Genomic DNA, 17,923 nt, shown 5'->3' on the forward strand with positions numbered 1-17,923 from the left:
GAAAGCAGGTGACACAGACACACTGTGGCTCTGGCAGCAGCTGTTTCCTCCCAGAGAGCGTCCTCTGGTCCTCTGGGATTCTGTGAGATTTGTCGCCATCTTTACATCAAGTACAGACATTCTGTGTAGATAATCCAGGAGGACGCACTGTGCAGGGTTTGCTTAGGTAAAACAAGTTTCACCTCCTGACCCCTGACTGTGAATAGCAGCTCTGCTACCTGTGAGGAGTTTATATGGTCAACGTCAGCTGTGTTTGTTTTACTCACTTATGCTGCTTACTTGAACACATTCTGTGTTTCTTATGTTTATAAAAAAAGGACAAACACCAGTTGTTTTGAGCTCAGCTTCTTCATCCTTTCATCATTTCAGACTGTAATGAGATCACATGACCTCATTACAGTCTTCTTTGTGGCCTCTGTTTTAGCGCTGACTGACTGCACATGAGTCTTCATGTCTTTTATTCTCTGGATCTGTTAACAGACATCTGCAGCTGAAACACATTTCGGAGGATTATTTTTAACCGTTTTTCTCGGGTCAGATCTCACGCACTGCCTCTGCCTGTTCTCCAGCGTGGCCTCTACTCATTTGCTTTCAACAAGCCAACCCTCAGGGAAGCTGCTGCTGCTGTCCTGGTTTGGCCCGACCACACACACACACACACATGCTCTGAGGCTGTTTGCCTGCAGGGCGTCATGTTTGAAATCTACTGACCTAAAGACAGAATTCTGTTGAATCTGTTTTGGTCTTTGTTTATCTGCCATGCTTTGACTTTCACCTGCATGCATGCAGATCATGTGACTCCTTAGAAAAACAAACTTTAAAATAAATAAATGAGAATGTGAGGGTGAATCTTTGACCTTAGAGAGAAGTAAAAAAAACCCTAAAACATTTTGATTCTGTTATTCATTCCACATTACCTGACTTTCAGTATCAGTGTATTTAATTTCTTTAATTGCCCAGTAAAAGATTATTGATGAGTTTACCGAAGCCTCTTTGTAACCAGACTTGAAATGAAACTTTACACACAAACACAGAATGGGAAAAAAAAACACATCCAACATTTTAGAGGAACAATCCGAGCAGTTCTTGGCATCACTCTCCGTCAGCTGTTGCAGCAGTGACTGCTGGGACCTATGACATACAGCAGGAGGAAGGCTGGCTCACGTCCACCCCCTCCGGCTCCGTGTTCTCCACAGCAGGCCTCTGCAGATGTTCCTCCCCCTGAAGCACACCTGGTTCTCTGTGTGTCAGAGTCTGCACTCTACTTTAAAAGGATATGTCACTTCCAACACGTGTGTGCGTGTTCGTTTGACTAAATTTAAATAAACTTCACAGGCTGAACGTGTGACATCATCACATGTTGATTCACTGTTTGATCTGCAGCTAACCTGTCAATCAAATGCAGACACCTTGGACCATTTTACCTTTAATTTAAAAAAATAGAATTAGAATTCAAATTTAAATGAAAATATAATAATAATTTTAATAATGTGTTATAATGTGTTGGACAGACACTAGACATTGTTGGTCTTTATATGAACATATAACAGGGTGTCATCTGCAAAGAGACAAAACAGAAAGTGCACAAAAAGAAAATGAGTGGAGCCTACAATAATCTGACAAATATGCTGCAATCCACAGTTATGCTTTATCAGATTATCAGAGACGCCAACATCAGCTTCTTCATCACTGCTCCTGTTGTACATCATCACAAAAGTGTGCATGTTGTGTGCACATCTGTGCGGTTTCTAAAGAACAAAGCTCCATTGTTCTGAATACAAGGTGATCCTTGTCTTGCTAACTGACTGACTAACTCTGCAGATGTGTTTGATATTGACTTGTGTATCTTTTGTTGAGTCACAGACTCCAGAGCAAACACGAGCAGGATGTGAAATCATGCCAAAGCGACAACTTCCTCCATCACCAGTGAGCCGTGCAGCTCTGCAGAAGGTTGTTGTGATGAAAGTGTACATTTAAATAAATGTTACGTCAGACCACAGCGAGCCAAGAGGAGAAAGAAAATGTTCCGATGTTTTACTTACACTTGAATGGGGTTTATTTTAGTCGAGGCTTCCACAGACAAACAACTTAGGATGGGAGAGTTTTAGGAGCTCTGGAAGGCTTCCAATAAACAGTTTAATAAAAAGACACGCAGCAGAGGAGAAATCCTGACTTTGACTACAACATAAAAACAGGAATGAGGAGGAGGATTATCACATTAAAAAGTTCTGCTTTGTTTATTATGTGTAAATATGTATAATACGCTAAAAGCACATTACATCCACAGCTGCGCATGCCTTTTTCCCGAGCCGAGGCGATGCCCTTTTTATTACATTACGTTATTAACGTTCATACGTCTGCCGATGGCCTCAATATTGTGACAGGACATGTGGCGAGATGCAGTTTATTGACTGCTGCAGTCAATTTCCTGTGATGTAGGAGATTCTAATCTTTTGATTTCCTTTCTCTTTCAGAGTATCTGAGAGGACAGGTAATGGAAGATGAGAGCTGAGATCTGTCTCTCTGTATATGGAACTATGAGGTGCAGCCCTCTGTCCTGGTGTTTTGATGGCTGGACCAAAAGGTGACAGAGTAAGGATGACAGGTGTCTATAGAAGAACAACAGAGAGGTAGGTTTCCAAAGAAGTATTTAGAAATGCACAATAAACTGAGTTTTTATTCATATTTAAACATCTCCACATGAGGAAAATAAAGTATGTTTGGTTAATATCAGGCCAAGTAAAACATGTCTGCAGATTAACATTAACACAAAATGTAGATTAGCAGGAGTTACAGATCTTTTACAGAACTTTTAGAAGCTTTGTGGAGCCGATCCATAGATGATTTTCAAAAGTCACTGTCTCAGGCATGCCTCAATGTAATTTCTTTTTGCTTCAGCATCTCAAGAATAAAATGTATAAAAACACATAGTCATAATTAAATTAATTTGACCTGCAGCTTTGGGCGTACAAACACTAGCAATGTGAATAAATGTAGAATAAATGAAAACAAGGTGAGAAAATATTCAAGAACTTTACATTTTCCAGTGCAGAGATTATCACTAAACTACATGCGGCAGTAGATTTTAAGAGTAAGCATATCAAATTTGAAATCATGCAGAATCAAAACAGCACAAACAACAACAAACAAACAAACAAACAAACAAACAAACAAACAACACAAATTGTTGCATATTTCCGGAAGAGATGTATTTAAATGAACAAACACAAACTGCTTAATCCTCATTCATTTGTCTGTGCATGTTGTGCCACTGATTAAAAGACCATCCCTCCCCTTTGACCTCCTGATTCCTCGTAACCTTTTATGAACCGCTCTGCTGAAGATGTCACAGTCATGCAGGCTGTGAACACTTAATCAGCCCTCTGCAGAGTCCATCTGCTGAATGAAGCTCTGATGGCTCAAACAGCATCAATCAGAGTTTACTGTCCTGATCAGCAGTGGACCCAGGTTTGTATTGACCCCGCAGGTGATAAATAACCTCCAGTGGATTAAGTTTAGGTGCACAACAAGCAGTAAAATCAAAGCTGAGTGCAGCCCGCTCCTCCCCGACAATATCTCACTCCAGTCTGTGAGACGACTCTCTCCACTTTCCACTCAATAGCTTGTAAATTAGCCCGGCAGGCAGGCTCCATTCTGGCACTGCTTGTTCACCTGGAGCACCAGCAGAGGGCGCCACAATAAGTCAGATGTGCTAAATGCTGTAGAAAGGGACTTTAAAGTGTCCGTTCAGTCAGATTATACATATTTTTTTGGAGACATAATGCATGGGCATAAGTATGTGGACAGATTCTGGAGCCTGTTAGAGTGTCTACATACTTTTGGCTACATAGAATATCCAATCAGGGACACATTCAGATCTCTTGTAGACTTCCCCACTTTGATCCCAGCCTGCACCACATGAAGACAAACAGGCCTCACAGTTGTCGTCGTGCTGCAGGTGTTGTGGTTGCAGGATGCAGATCATTCCTGCGGTGCATGTCATGCTTTGAGGTTTTCCACTTTCTGTACGTGTGCATGTGTGAGGTTCACCACCAGACCCACATTATTTCTCCTCCTCCTCCTCCTCTTCCTCCTTCATCTTCTTCTTCTTCATCTGCTGCTGCTGCTGCTTTTTTCCTTCAAGACCAAAAACAGAGTTGACCACCACAGGAGCCACACAGACACACCCCTCGGGTACACACACACACACACCCTGTGTCAGACACACCCCTTGGCATATGCGTCAGAAGTGCCCTGAGGTACGGCAAAAACTTCTCTAACAAACACTGAAGGCAGGCAGTGTTGAGAAACGTCTGCCGCCCCCCTTTTGTCTTCCTTTAAACATCCTCTGGTGCTGTTTGAGATTAAAGTTTGCGAACATTTGTTGCTGTAGTTTGCAGGTTGCCTAGCAACATCATAGTGCAAATATTAGGGAGAATGCAAATGTTGATGTGCTTCTCTGATTAGTTGATGAGAACTCTTTTAAATGTTTCATTATTTGAAACTTAAATTAACATAAAGTGCAGTTTGATAAGGATGATGATGCACTTTAGAGTGACGTCTGAGGAGCCATCAGAAAAACCAGCTCTGGATGCGGCACACGTCTTAAAAACCACCAAATCTTGATACTGTTAGGAGGAAAAAAAAAAGAAGAAGGATGATAAGAGGGGAAACTATTACGCTGCAGAGACACTTTACATGACTGACACATGTTAAAGATCAGTCGCTCATCTGCCCACTTGAAACACACTCTTGGCTTGTATCCTCCTCATTACAGCCTCACATGTCACTGTCCCCGTCAGAGAGCGAGTGCAGCTCCTGCCCATTAATTCTCCATCCACACACTCTGTTATCAGGCTCCTCAGTCTTCATTCTAAGTGCCCTCCTTTCAGGAAGTGGGACAAAGGAATTTTTTGTGCTGCCCATTGTGATTCATTGCTGAGGCACACACACACACACACACACACACACACACAGTTGGTGTAGCCTTTTTAACTTAGCTCATTATTTATGGCTGAGTGAGACATTTTAACATGACGACCAGGAGGCTGACTCAGAGAGGCGCTGGAGGAGAGTCAGGTGGAGAAGTTGGAGAAGAAAGGACCCTCGTCTGTCTTTGTTTCAGCTTCATCCAGGCAGGATAAGATTAGTGGTGATTTATTGGTCTAAAGTCCCCTTTGGGCACAAATATGCCATTACAATTATTACATCTCTTCCCCTTTGAATCCCTTTGATTTCTGTATTAGTGACAAAAAAGGACTTTTCTCTTTAGTGCGCAAAACTACTTTTTACACAAATAATAACCTAATAATCATGTTGTTTTGTCTGTGCCACACAATAAACGAAACTCTGACGCGCAGTTCGTGTTGCGGATCTGCTCTGCAGCACCTGGACGCGTCACCAGCGTCCGTGGACAGAAGGAGGCGGGGCTTTACGCGGCGCGCTGAGATGTGTGAGCAGCGGTTTGTGTGCTGGATGCAGTCAGTCAGTCAGTCAGTCAGTCACTTCCACGCGTTTCAGCCGGAGAGCCACGGAGTTGGTTTGAACTGTTTGGAAACACGCGGAGAGTTTTTTTTTTTTCCCCCTGTCACGGAGACTAAAATAAACCCTCCAGCGATCACTTTGAACTTAATGAAAAAGTTAAGAAGTCCCACTTCTGAGTGCGAGAGCAACGGAATATGATTTGAATCCACAGAGCGGACCGCACTCTGCTCTCTAACAGGTGAGTCCAACTCCAACTCTTTTCGCTTCCATGCGTAAAAACGCAGATGTGTCCTCACTCTCCTCCTCTCTTCATCACAGGGTTGTTTTCGTTTCACACCAGTTTCCCATTTGTGTGTTTTCTGAGCAGTGACTCACTTTCCTCTCCAACTGAAAACATTTTCACTGTTTCCTTCATTTTTTGTCCTCTGCAAAGAAAAAACAACATGCCATGAAATGAAGCTGTAGATTTTTTCTTGTTGTTTGGTGCAGGTGCGCGATAATGTGCCCCCTATTACTCATAATTTCAAAAAAACAAGTCGCTGCTTATCTTCCCCCACCCCTCAATGAGGGGAAACTGGCTGAAGTTGCCTTTTTGTCTCCTCTCTGTGTTTTGTTTTTCACTCTCATCCTTCTTAATATTTAGTTTGAGGGAAGTTTGCAGCACCTGTTTACCCCCCACCACCTCCACCCTGAAACACTCCACATGTTTTTGTATAAAAAAAAAACTTTTCTCCCTCTCTCTCTTTTTAAAGCTGCAAACATCTGTCAGAATGCGCTCACAGGGAATCCCAGTAAATTTATGCATAGCTGTGGGCACGGATATAAAAGCCAAATTCACTGAGCTGGATGTTATTGCCTTGTTTTGGTTTACACGTTTTAAAACCACATCCAGATAGGGTGTATGCAAATGCATTCTCTGGTGAGTCTAACTCGCCCTCCCTCCCTCTGTCCTCTCACTAAAAGCATCTCCCAGTGGATTACCATTTAGTTACTGGGGTTATTTATCATGTCGCACGGTCTCCCCCTCGGCTTCTCCCTCCCACTTCTTTTGTTTTAATTGAGTTTATCTCCGCTCCCTTTGGGCTGGTGCTGTCTAAACTTAGACCCGTGGTTGCATCGCCCTGCAGAGCGGGCTCCTCTCTGGGTGATTCACTGCTCTGCCTCTCATGCTGTGGTCGCTTTTAAAGCTGCGCACCACACAAGCCCGGCTGCTGGTCTGTCTTGGGTCAGTGGAGTCAGACGTAGAAGTGTCCACGATGGTGAGAGTGGTATTAAAGCTCTGTGTCACCATCAAGCTGCCTTCAGTCCTCTGAGAATATGTGGTGAAGTGAGTAAAGTCGGGCGTTATGAGAGACTACAGTGTTCCTCTTTTTCTAAAAATTCTCTCCAGACAAAAGAGGCCACCTCATCAGAGGTATTCATGATGGATGCTTCGGTTCTTTCTGTTTACTAACTCATTTCTCATGTCTCCTTTTTTTGGAACAGGATGAGTCTCCGTACGCTTCATGGCATCGTGTTGCTCTGGGCCTTGTGCCCAAACGTGCACGGACGCTGTGATAAATCATCCGAGACAACCAAACTCAACCTCTCCGTCACCTACGAGCTCCCAACGTTCACAGCGGACTTCCCCATCCAGAACATGGTGACGTTGGATGGGGTCATCTATGTCGGCGCTGTGAACAGAATCTACGCCCTGGCACCCAACCTCACCAAGCTGTCGGAGTACCACACGGGCCCGCTGTTCGCCAACAAGACCTGCGGACACCGGCGAACAGGCGGCCACAGCACAGTGGACAACCACAACATCGCCTTGGTGTTGGAGAACATTTACGACAAAGGGTTGTTCAGCTGTGGGTCGGCAGATCATGGCGTTTGCCGCCGCCACGTCCTGGACGACGACAGCCCAAAGACCGTAGATGAGCAGGTGTCCTGCTTTGCCAAGATGAAGCCCGGAATGAGCCACCCCAGTGACTCGGATGTTGTTGTCGGTCCCTCGGGTTCTCAGGTTCTCAACGTGGAGAGCAACGTCATCAAGTTTTTTGTTGGGAACTCTGAGATCCCAGGAACAGGAAACATTACAGGAAACGGTGCAGCACAACATCACACCATTTCTCTGAGGAAGATGAAGACGAGCCAAGATGGCTTCACGTTCTTCTCCAACTCCTCCTACATGGATCTGATTCCGTCTCTACGTGGAAACTACTACCTGCGCTACGTCTACTCCTTCCACAGCGGGCCTTTCACCTACTTCCTCACGGTGCAGCGGGTGAGTCAGGACTCTCAGGCCTACCACACCCGCATCGTCCGGATGTGCTCCTCCGACCTTGTGATCCGCCGCTACGTGGAAATGCCCCTCGAATGCATCAGTACTGACAAGAGGCGGCGGCGGCGCTCGGCCGAGGACGTGAAGGTCTTCAACATCCTGCAGGCAGCGCATGTCGCCAAAGTGGGCAACGACGTGGAGCTGCAGAAGCAGCTGAATGTGGAAGAGGATGACGACGTGCTGTTCGCCGCCTTTGCGCGGGGACAGCCAAACTCTCCGGAGCCAACGCCTAACTCGGCCGTCTGCATCATGTCCCTCAAACACATCAACAACATGTTCAAGATGTACATGCAGAAGTGCAACACGGTGGACCCGTATCACTTCACCGGATCGGATAAGAAGTCCTGCTACAACGTGGTAAGAGCTGGGAGGGGCTGGGAGCGCTCACAAAAACATAGTGTAAGGAAAGTTTTGTGTGGAGCTGACTGCAGATTCCTCCTGAGCATCGTCACAGCTTTACGATGTACTTTTCCTCTGTCGGTCATCTGTGGCGCTGGCTGTTTGATTTGTTGGTTGGAGATGCTGGTGGTCTCGAGTGTACTTCTTTTGTCCTTGAGCAAGGCATTGAAGCATGACCTCCTCCTGCTTGTGACCTCTGACCCTGGTTAATGGCATACACTGTACCCTCTTAAGTACACAGCAGTCTTTAAAGGGCCTGTTTCTCCTCCACTTGTGTTCCTGTAGTGCAGTCTGTGGCACTTCTTCTTTGTTTTGGCTCGGTGCTGCATTGCTTTGGATGTGAAATGGAAGCATGACAGTCAGTGCTGACCTTCAGCTTCAACATGAGGTTGTTTGTGTCCTTATTTGGTGAACGGCTTGTTGCTTTTTTTATTCAGGCAGTTTTTGGACAAACTGTTGGGCTGATGATAGTAAATATACACAAAAAAGGCAACTGAGGAGCTTTTTATTTTTTATTATTTTTTATGGCCAAATAGTTCTGGAGGCGGTTACCTGACCTGACTCCAGCTGGTCACAAGATTCACCAGAGCGGAAGAAGAAATCACGATAGCCCTGCAGAACAACACCTGGCATCAGAGTTACTATTGATATAATAGAAAAGACTTTAGTCTAATGTCCCCCCCTCCCCCAGAGCTGCTGCAAAATACTTCCCTCCCTGCAATCCATCAACAATCCTCCAATCAATCCGCTGAAGCACCTGATCAATAATGACATGAAGTTAACTGCCGACCACCCTGCCGTAGAATCTGTCAATATGTGTACTGGAGATGCCCCCTCTGTGACTTGATCTGCTGTATATCACCATGCAGGCTACAGGATTACGGGTCTCCTCCGTATAACATGCAGTGAATAGGTTCTCAAAGGGCAAGCACATACAGGAGTGAAGCTGGATTCATGTGGAAAGACCTGTCAAAACACTGGGTTTGTGTGTGTGTGTGTGTGTGTTACTATGGAGGTGTGATTTCAGCTCTTTCCATTAGCATGCGTAGCATTTTTGTTGCTCCATGACACTGCTCTTTTTTTCATCATATCATTTTTTTGGCTTTTTTTAGGCATCCACTGCTTTTCATGCTTGCACACAAACATCAATCAAGAGACTGGTGCAGGCTTGCTTGTGTTACACACTGATGGTTTTCCCATGAAGTGCATGCACTTATTATTTCCACTGCATGAGTTCTTCTTCGTGTGGAATTAGCATCACCTGTCTAAAAGTGTTGTTGAAGGCATGGCAGCCGCCTCTTTGGACCGTTTGTTGGCAGTTGTTTGTGTTGGGTGATAGTTTTTTTGTAGATATTGTAACAGAGAGACAGAATAGAAACACCTCACAGTGTGGGTCTGGGTCATACAGACAAACATTAAGAGTGTGTGCGGTTGTAGAATGTGGTTAAGCTCCAGCCAGCTTTACAAATACATGCAAACACCCCGTGGGTGCATCAGCCCTGACAGCTATCAGTGGTGGAGATCCACAGGGGAAACTGAGGAATGCTGGGGGCTTGTATAGAAGGGGAGCTGGGGGTAGGGGGGGCAGTGCATATCTGACTCTTAGCGAGCCGTGATGAATGGCTCCGGAATAACAGGGCATCAGCAGCTGGGCTGAAGATGATCCTCCCGACCCGCTGTGGCAGCCCGCCACACTGGGGAGGCCTCTTCCCTCCGCTTGCCCCACCAACCCCACCTGTTACCAGCACCTGTGGGAAAGTGGCATCAGTAACACCAAAAAAATCTTATTTTTTTTCCCAGGCGATATTTTGATATGATCACAAACAGAAAAAAAATATGTTTACAATTGGAGGCTGTTGACACGGTAACGCCTGAGTCAGAAGAACCGTAAAGTGTTTTTTTCACTCAGATTTTTGCTCAGTGTGGGCTCAGTGTTCACTGTAATATCTGTCTGTCTGCTGTACGTCCATATGTTATAAATATTTCACTGGCTGCATTTTTATATACCTCTACAAGCCAACTTTTCAGTCTACTCTACCCTTCTCATCTCTTGTAATCACGAATATCACACAGCAACTTGCAGCATTTTTGTCAGAAATGAGTCACTTACGGCTTGGCTGAGCAGAATTTTTGCAGAATTTTGTGAGTGCACACTGTTAATTTTGTGAGAATTTTTAATTTAGACATGCGGACACAACTGCACACACACACACTGCAGATGTACTGATTGGAGAAAAACCTCATCTGTCAGAGCCAAACACTTGAAGAATTCATATCATGTGACTGCTGGTCGCAAGTGAATCAGTCATGGCTTCCGAGTATAGCTAAGGACTGTGGATTTTTTATTTTAGGAGATTTTTCTTGGTGGAAAAAAAAAATTATTTTCGAAGTATTTTTATTGGGATGTGATGGGATGTTCATTGATATCTTTAATTTAGGCTCAGATTTGGTGGTTAAAAAAAAGCTCTGTCAGGATGAGCGTTTAAGCTTAGCACTCTGAGGATTAAACTGATTTGTCACAGAGCAAGAAAATAAAACTGAAAGTGGTTCAACACTTGAAGGCTGCAGAACAAACCACAGAGCGCCGGGCTCTCAGCTTCTTTGGTGAACAGATGTGAACCGTTCTCTCTGATGTAATGTTACACAGTGAACACATCCAGAGTCAGAAGCATCTATTTACGTATGTACTGTGAACTCACAAAGCCTGCTGAGCCACCGTGCACCGGATCACAACAAAACCCATCCTAACAACACACACACACACCCACCCACCCACACACACCTCTTTCTTTGTCTCCTGTAACCCCAAACACTAATTGTGTGTTTCCACCTCCGACTGTCTGTCTGCATGAAAAGTGCAGTTTTGATCAGTCAGAGCGAGAGTGTGTTATTCCGTTATTAGACATTCTTTCCTCTTGACTCACTTGATTACAGGGTGACATCAGTTCTGCTGGAGGTACAGGAGCATCTCTGTGCTGTGTAATTATCCCAGGACTCCTTCTGTTTCACTGCATCTCTGCCTAGATTTGTTAAATTTGACGTCAAATTGTGATTTTAAAAACACACCTGTGCAGCTGCTTTACTGCCCCTTCTCCTTGTGGTGTTCCTCTGACACACACACACACACACACACTTACACTCATGTTTTTTTTTTTGTTGGCACAAAAATCAGCTGTTTGAAAATATTTCCAGTTCATAGTTTAGGACTCCAGGCGCAGCAGGTTGAGAGCTGAAAACGCTGCTGCCAAAAGAGTGTTTATGTTTGAAGACGTTTTCCACTTTCTCCTTTTATTGCCAGGCTCCTCCTGTCCTCAGCTGCCAGGCTGAAGAAACAACCTGTAACGACAAAAAAAAAAAAAAAAAAGAAACGACTGCCCACCTGATGCTGCAAGCCTGCAGTGAAATAGTCTAATCATAGCAGCGCTTCTTAATAGATTTATGACTCTGTATTCAGTGGCATATGGCAGGTAGACTTGTTGTTATCTTGAGGGTTTGGAGAGATAAGAGCAGCTATAAATTCATAAACCTTCAGAGGTTTGCATACTAACACACACACACACACGCAGGAGGGTATTTTTGTCATTTGCTGCATTTTTTTTCTCTCCAGCAGGGATCTGGATGAGGTTGTTAAGACCCGGTTTGTAGTTTTTAAGTAGTGGTTGTCAGATCCGACGTGCCTCTTAAGTCCAACTCCAGCAGCACGATATGATAAATGTTGTAATGAGGAGTGTCTCTCTTTTCAGCTGTCTGATGTGATCGAGCAAATCTGTTTTTCTTATTGTTCCTGCGGGGCCACATCTGTCAGCAGCGTGCATGAAAAGCATGAAACTGCGGAAATAATTGCTACTCTTCACTGTGAGAGGTTGTGCAACTGCATACAGGGCTGTGCTTTAGATTCATATACGTTGTTGTTTTAGGAATGGATCTACCTGGGATCTAAGATTTATCGAAGATTACCATGGCAACAGTAACCAGGATGTATCATGCATGATGAGATAACTTTACATTTCAATCAAAACACACACACACACCTCTCCTGTTTATCAGGATGTGGCTGCTAGCAATGTGTAGTTGATATCAGTATTTAACAGAGTCAACAAGCCAGAAAGAATATTGCTTTTTTGGACGGCTTAGGTAAAGGTTTTCTTCCCGGAGAAACATGTACACATGCTCCATTTTCAAGGATGGTTTTTCTAGAGAGGATGGGCGGAAACATGATCCTCTAACTGTTTGTTCTCAGCAGCTCAGTTTCTGGATGGTCACCTTTGGCCGTAGCATCTTGGGTCGGTGATTCACTTGCAGCCTCTGTTGCTTTTTCCACGCTCTCTAGAAATTCTGCAGCAGTTTACTAATGATTCAAGTCAGCCAATTAAATGTCATCTCTGCTCTGCACTTGTGTTAATGATGCATTTTTTCTTATGTCTCTGGATTCCTGGAGAATCACTGTGTAGTTCTTCTTGTAGAAAACTTTTGCAGCTGAGCACAAAAGAGTAAAAAAAAATGGCAGCGACCTTCAAACAATGAGGCTGCAGTTCATCAATTGAACACATAAACCAATAATAAATACATTCATGTAATGATCAAGGACACCAAGATGTGATTAATCTTTAACTCCAGACCGGTTTCGAGCAACTTAATGAGCAGGACTTGCTATTAGCTAATTACCTTTCCATCCTGATTTCAGTGACTCTCCACCTCATGTAGGAATTCACAGAAATCAAAAACACTCTTTAAACTATTGATCTGAGCCTTTATAGTGTGCTGCAGCCTGACAGCATTGCTTTTAAATAAAACAGTCATTTTCCTTGGGTAATGTAGTGTGCAGAGCCTCGGCGACGGTTGGGAGCATCCCCAACATTCCCATAAGTCTCCTAACTACAAATAAAGAACGGGGTCAAAATTATCATCAGATTACCATTGATTTGAGAAAACCCACCAAATGCTGATTGCTTTTAAATTGAATCTCCAGCCTGATTGATTATAGCGTGTGTGTGTAATATAATTCCAGCTGGGAGACGCTTTTGACCGACAGTCCTTTTAATTATCCCGCCAGCTTCAGACACACACACACACACAAAAATAAAAGAAATGAGTTACAGACGGAAGTTAACAAGAACACACATGTAATAAAATGTTTGTATTTACTCCCTCACATATCCGCATCGGTTGCCCTCCAGCTACAGTAAAACGTGTGTGGACATCTCCCGTTGTGCTGTAGTTGCTGATCAATCAGTCCCTGATCATTCACACAGTGGTTGTACTTTTCCACCTACATTAAGATTAGAGCCACAGCTGTTTGACAATAGAAGGACTAAATGCTGCAAATCCCTCAGTCGTGCTGCTGATTCAGTGGGTTCTGTCAGGGTTTTGAGACCCGCATGCCCGAGCCTGCCCATGGCAGCCTGGTATTTGTCTGCTCGAACGGTACCTGCGCACAAACCAGATGTACAAACGGGTGCACACATCGTAGAATTACAGATTGTGTCTCTGTGCCATCCCTGAGCCGGCTGCAGAACCCGGCCGGCGTCTCCAGGGAATCAACAGAAGAATGAAAACGCTATGTTCTTGTCCCGTCCTGTCCCTCGCTCCTTTATAGTAATCCCATGTTTTCATAAAGAAGGCAGCGTATGTGTGTTTGTAATGAGGGTGAGATTAAATCTGATAACCTGCGTCTGTCTCCTGCACACAGCAAGAAAAAATATGTTGGTTTGTTGACAGATCGGCTGAGCACAGTCCTCATATCTATAAGTGGAATAGTCATGATTGGATGAAACACTACAAAGACCCACAAAAGCTTGATCCAAAGATTATGGTTTGGATTAAAACTAAAAAAAAAACCCCAGCACAAATGTGTGCATTAGTATAAAAACACACCTTTTATTATTTAATGAAAATGCAAAATAAATAGTTCTAAATATAAAAAAATCTTAAAAAAAACAAAACATTCTACAGTCCTCACTGCACATAGGAAGCCATCATTCACAGCTTTATGACCATCAGTCATGAGGCAAAAATTCACACAACTATAGTAGGACACGATGCTACGTAACACCAACTGCATCGTGTCAGTTTCCTGGTGAACAGCTAATCCACAGATTTATGAATATTCAAAGAGTGACTCATCAATATAATATATAAAGACTTATCTGTTGAGTCAACTATTAAATTATTATGTGGAAAACAAACCGTAAATCATTGGAAGCTGCTGTTCATGTAACACATCACCTGGGTAAAGTCAGTGCACCCTGATGTGTGTACCGTGATTGGCTGCGAGGCGCCAAGGTGCCTCACCCGGAGGCCGTGTCCAGACAGGCCCCTCTGTGGGAGGAGAGGGTTGGTCAGATCCATCTGCATGCCACTTCAAAAAACACAACAACATTCACTGTATCTGATGCCGCGTCCCGCAGAAGCTCCTTCCCTTTCCAGCGGTCGTGACAAGCAGCATGTTGATCTTCACAAGGATCATTACATTCAATCAATACTTCATTAATGATCACCAACATCTTTATTTATTCTTTGATGAAAGCGTCTTTATTTCCACGCCGCTCATCCAACTCAGTTCACCGGCCCGCAGGCATTTCCACATGATTTCACCTCCACTCAGTGTGTCAGCGTTCAGTCTGCAGCGTTAATCATTACCGCAGGAGTTCAGTTTCTTGTTCTTGTTGTGCTAGAAAGCTGTGTGTAAATCCTTTTTTGTCTGCACAGACTTTTGTGTGCACATCTTATCTTCTCTGTTCTCCAGATAAGGAGCGGAGTTGTAAATATGCAAACGGCCGGTGCCTGCAAGCTGTCTTACAATAAGCAGGGAATGACTAAACATCAGTCCAGACGCTGTTAGACTGAGGCCACAGCTGGCGAGAGTTTTACTGCTAACTTACATTCTGTCAGATAAACAACAATCATTTGATATATGACCATTCATCAGTGGAAATCATATCCTTTCCCCCTTTTGTTTCTTTGTTTTTGATCTTCTTCATTGATTTTTCCTAACAAAAAGTGGTTTTTGGTTGGTTGGCTGGTTTGTCGCCAACATTGTTTTGGGATGTATATGACTATTTAAGGGTTAAATAAGCAAAATCTAAACCTTCACAAGCTTTCAAAGGCCACAGGCTATGAATAAAGAAGTTTTTCTGATGAGCGGCGGCTGTCGTCATCTTGTTGCCGTGCTGCACCCTGGGAGTGTGCATCCACACCGGTGACTTTGAATGATGTTTGGACATTTTAACATGGACATCAGTGAGAATTTGGAGCCACCCCTTCAGTGGGACTCCAGGTTTTGGGGCTTCCTTCTTACTAATTGTGAGTAATTGTGCACTTGATCAAGTCGTCAGTCATAAGCTTAAAATCTCATCTGCCTGGCTGATGTAACAGTTGGATAAAATACCAGCTAATTACACAGAGTGCTGCACCGATCTTCGTGGCTGAGTCATGTCGTCCTTCTGTTTTGACACTGTGTTGCAAATGAGATTTCTTTTCCTCAGATATCATCCTTCCGACTGTTTCATCTCCAATTTGAATTCCTAAATGCTTTCCTCATCAGCACGCAGCCACTTTCCAGCAGTGCCAGAAGCCATTCATGATACACTTGTTTAGCGTCAAATATGGAGGAGGTCTGCTCCACTGATCTTATGAGTCAAGGCCCCAGAGCTATTTCCTAATCAGCCGCATGCCCTCCTACTCTTCTATTTCACCACATGGTGATATCCTGCTCTCGACTGAAATGAGGCATGTGGACGCTTATCTGTCAGCCCCCGCGCTCTAAATGAAGGACCAAAAGCAATCTCCTTCCCTCCTCTTGCTGCTGTCCCGAGCGGCGACCTCACCTCGACCCCGGACAACTCCTATTTCCCCTCCTTGGCTCCTTCAAACTTTGTCATAAGTCCTGCCCTCATAATCACAAAGTTCAGTAGAGCAGCAAATGAACCTGGGCTGCCCGAAGCCGCAAAAACACAGAAGACAAAAAAATGAAAGCTTACCTCATCTCCATGTTTCTCAAGATTTTTTGGTAGGAAGAACGCTGACAGAAAGCATTTTAACCCAAAACTGTAAATCAGAATAAGGAGAGAGGAACTGACTCTGGGAACTTCAACTGTCACACATGCTGGCAGCGTCACGCTCTGCCAGTGCAGGTAAAGAGCTGAAGCACAGGTGAAGCTGGTAGTCAGGACCCTTCTTCAATCAACACTTTGAAATCTCAATAACGTTACATTACTTCTGCTGTACGTACTTTTTGAGCCAGCCTCTAGAGGCTGCACCGTGAACTGCAACTCCTGCATGGGCTTTGTAGCCTTCAGGTACATATAAACATCAAAAAGCCTGATGCCCGGCCTCATGTCAGTGTGCATGGACCGCTGCTTCTTTCTTTGGTCCAGCTGCCTTTAATTTAAGCTGATAATCGTCTCTTTTAATCCCGTTGTCATAGCTTCTCCTAATGAAGGCATGTTGCTGGTTGTTTCGCCTGTTTCATTGCATCCAAGCCGTGATATCAGTATCAGAAGCAATTTGCTCATGTTTGAATTTGCTCTACATGTTTTATAGATTTGTATTAACAGTTTTTGCATAAATAAATAAATGTGTTGAACCTGCTTGTATTTTAGGTGAATTGACCCTTTAAGTTCCTCTTAATGTGGACAAACTCCCTGTCCCTTCCTGAATTCACAGACATCCAATCATGTGACCTAAACGTCTTTACCCAGTGGAAGTGGACTCAGTGTCATTCCACAGGAAGGTCTCACCTCAGATCTCTAATCCCTCCATTTCCATTCTTCCAGTAATCCCAACACAATGCAGGTGGGGGGGATTGTGCCCCACTTGTGTACTCGGGTAACAGCGCACAAACCCTCCATCTCCTCTGTACGCACACTTATGGCTTTTTATCACCCTGCTGCGCTCCAAAACAATGCACCACAAACAGAGAAGCTATCTGGTCAAACCCCCGGGATGCCGCGGATATTAGGCTGTACCTCCACAGGCTTTGATCTTATCCCCTTCATCGCTGATCCTGGCTTGACTCATGTGTGCCAGGAAGGAGGGCATGCTCACACCTGAGCGGGATGAGTGGCTGTTCTTGGAAATGGAAAGATTTTTTTTTTTTTTTTGGTGTTTTGGTTCTCTTCGGACTTAAAAATAGCTCAGAACTAAATAACTCGGTTATATTTAGTTTTATGGGAAGGCAGGATGATTCTTTGTTAGCTTTGAAAGCCTAACAAACTAAATTACTGCTTTTATTGTTTTGCGTGTGTGTGTGTGCAGCATTATGATTGTGGGTTGCATCACACATTGCATACATATTGTTGCATACTTTTCAAAGTAAAACATGGAAGCCAGCCCACATCATGAAGTCAGCACACTGAGAGTCTCCAGCATTAAAAATTCTGGCAGCGCCGTAAGTGAGTGCAAGCAGATGCAGCGAAATTATTCCTAGCCCCAATCCCTGAAGATCTGTTTGATATATGTGTACAAGTGTGTGAGAAGGAGGTTGAGCAACACTTGCGGCGCTCGATGCCAACTTCCAGGAGTTTTTACAAGTGTGAAGAAGCAGCACAGTGATGCATTGTTGCCGTCACGGTCAGCTCTCTGAGGACAGAGAGCGGCACAGCTTTCTCTTTGTGTGCTTCGTCATGCAGTCCCGAGGCTTCTGAAGGGCACAAATGGCCGCCACCTGTAAGCTGTCACGCCATGTTTCTGGTGACTTTAATTAGTTTGAGCTGTTTT

At 44.2% G+C, this 17,923-nt stretch overlaps 1 protein-coding gene across 2 annotated transcripts in view; it reads left to right on the forward strand.

Moving 5' to 3' along the window:
* Positions 1-5,489: 5,489 nt before the first annotated feature.
* Positions 5,490-17,923, forward strand: part of met (MET proto-oncogene, receptor tyrosine kinase) — a 56,891-nt gene continuing 44,457 nt past the window's right edge. For both annotated transcript variants that reach the window (XM_028430719.1, XM_028430720.1), the window contains exons 1-2: positions 5,490-5,722; positions 6,970-8,164. In XM_028430719.1, coding sequence (XP_028286520.1) covers positions 6,971-8,164 — 1,194 coding nt within the window. In that variant the 5' untranslated portion in view covers positions 5,490-5,722; position 6,970. The remainder of the gene's footprint in view (positions 5,723-6,969; positions 8,165-17,923) is intronic.

This window comes from Parambassis ranga, chromosome 19 (assembly GCF_900634625.1).
Source record: "Parambassis ranga chromosome 19, fParRan2.1, whole genome shotgun sequence".
Lineage (NCBI taxonomy): Eukaryota > Metazoa > Chordata > Actinopteri > Ambassidae > Parambassis > Parambassis ranga.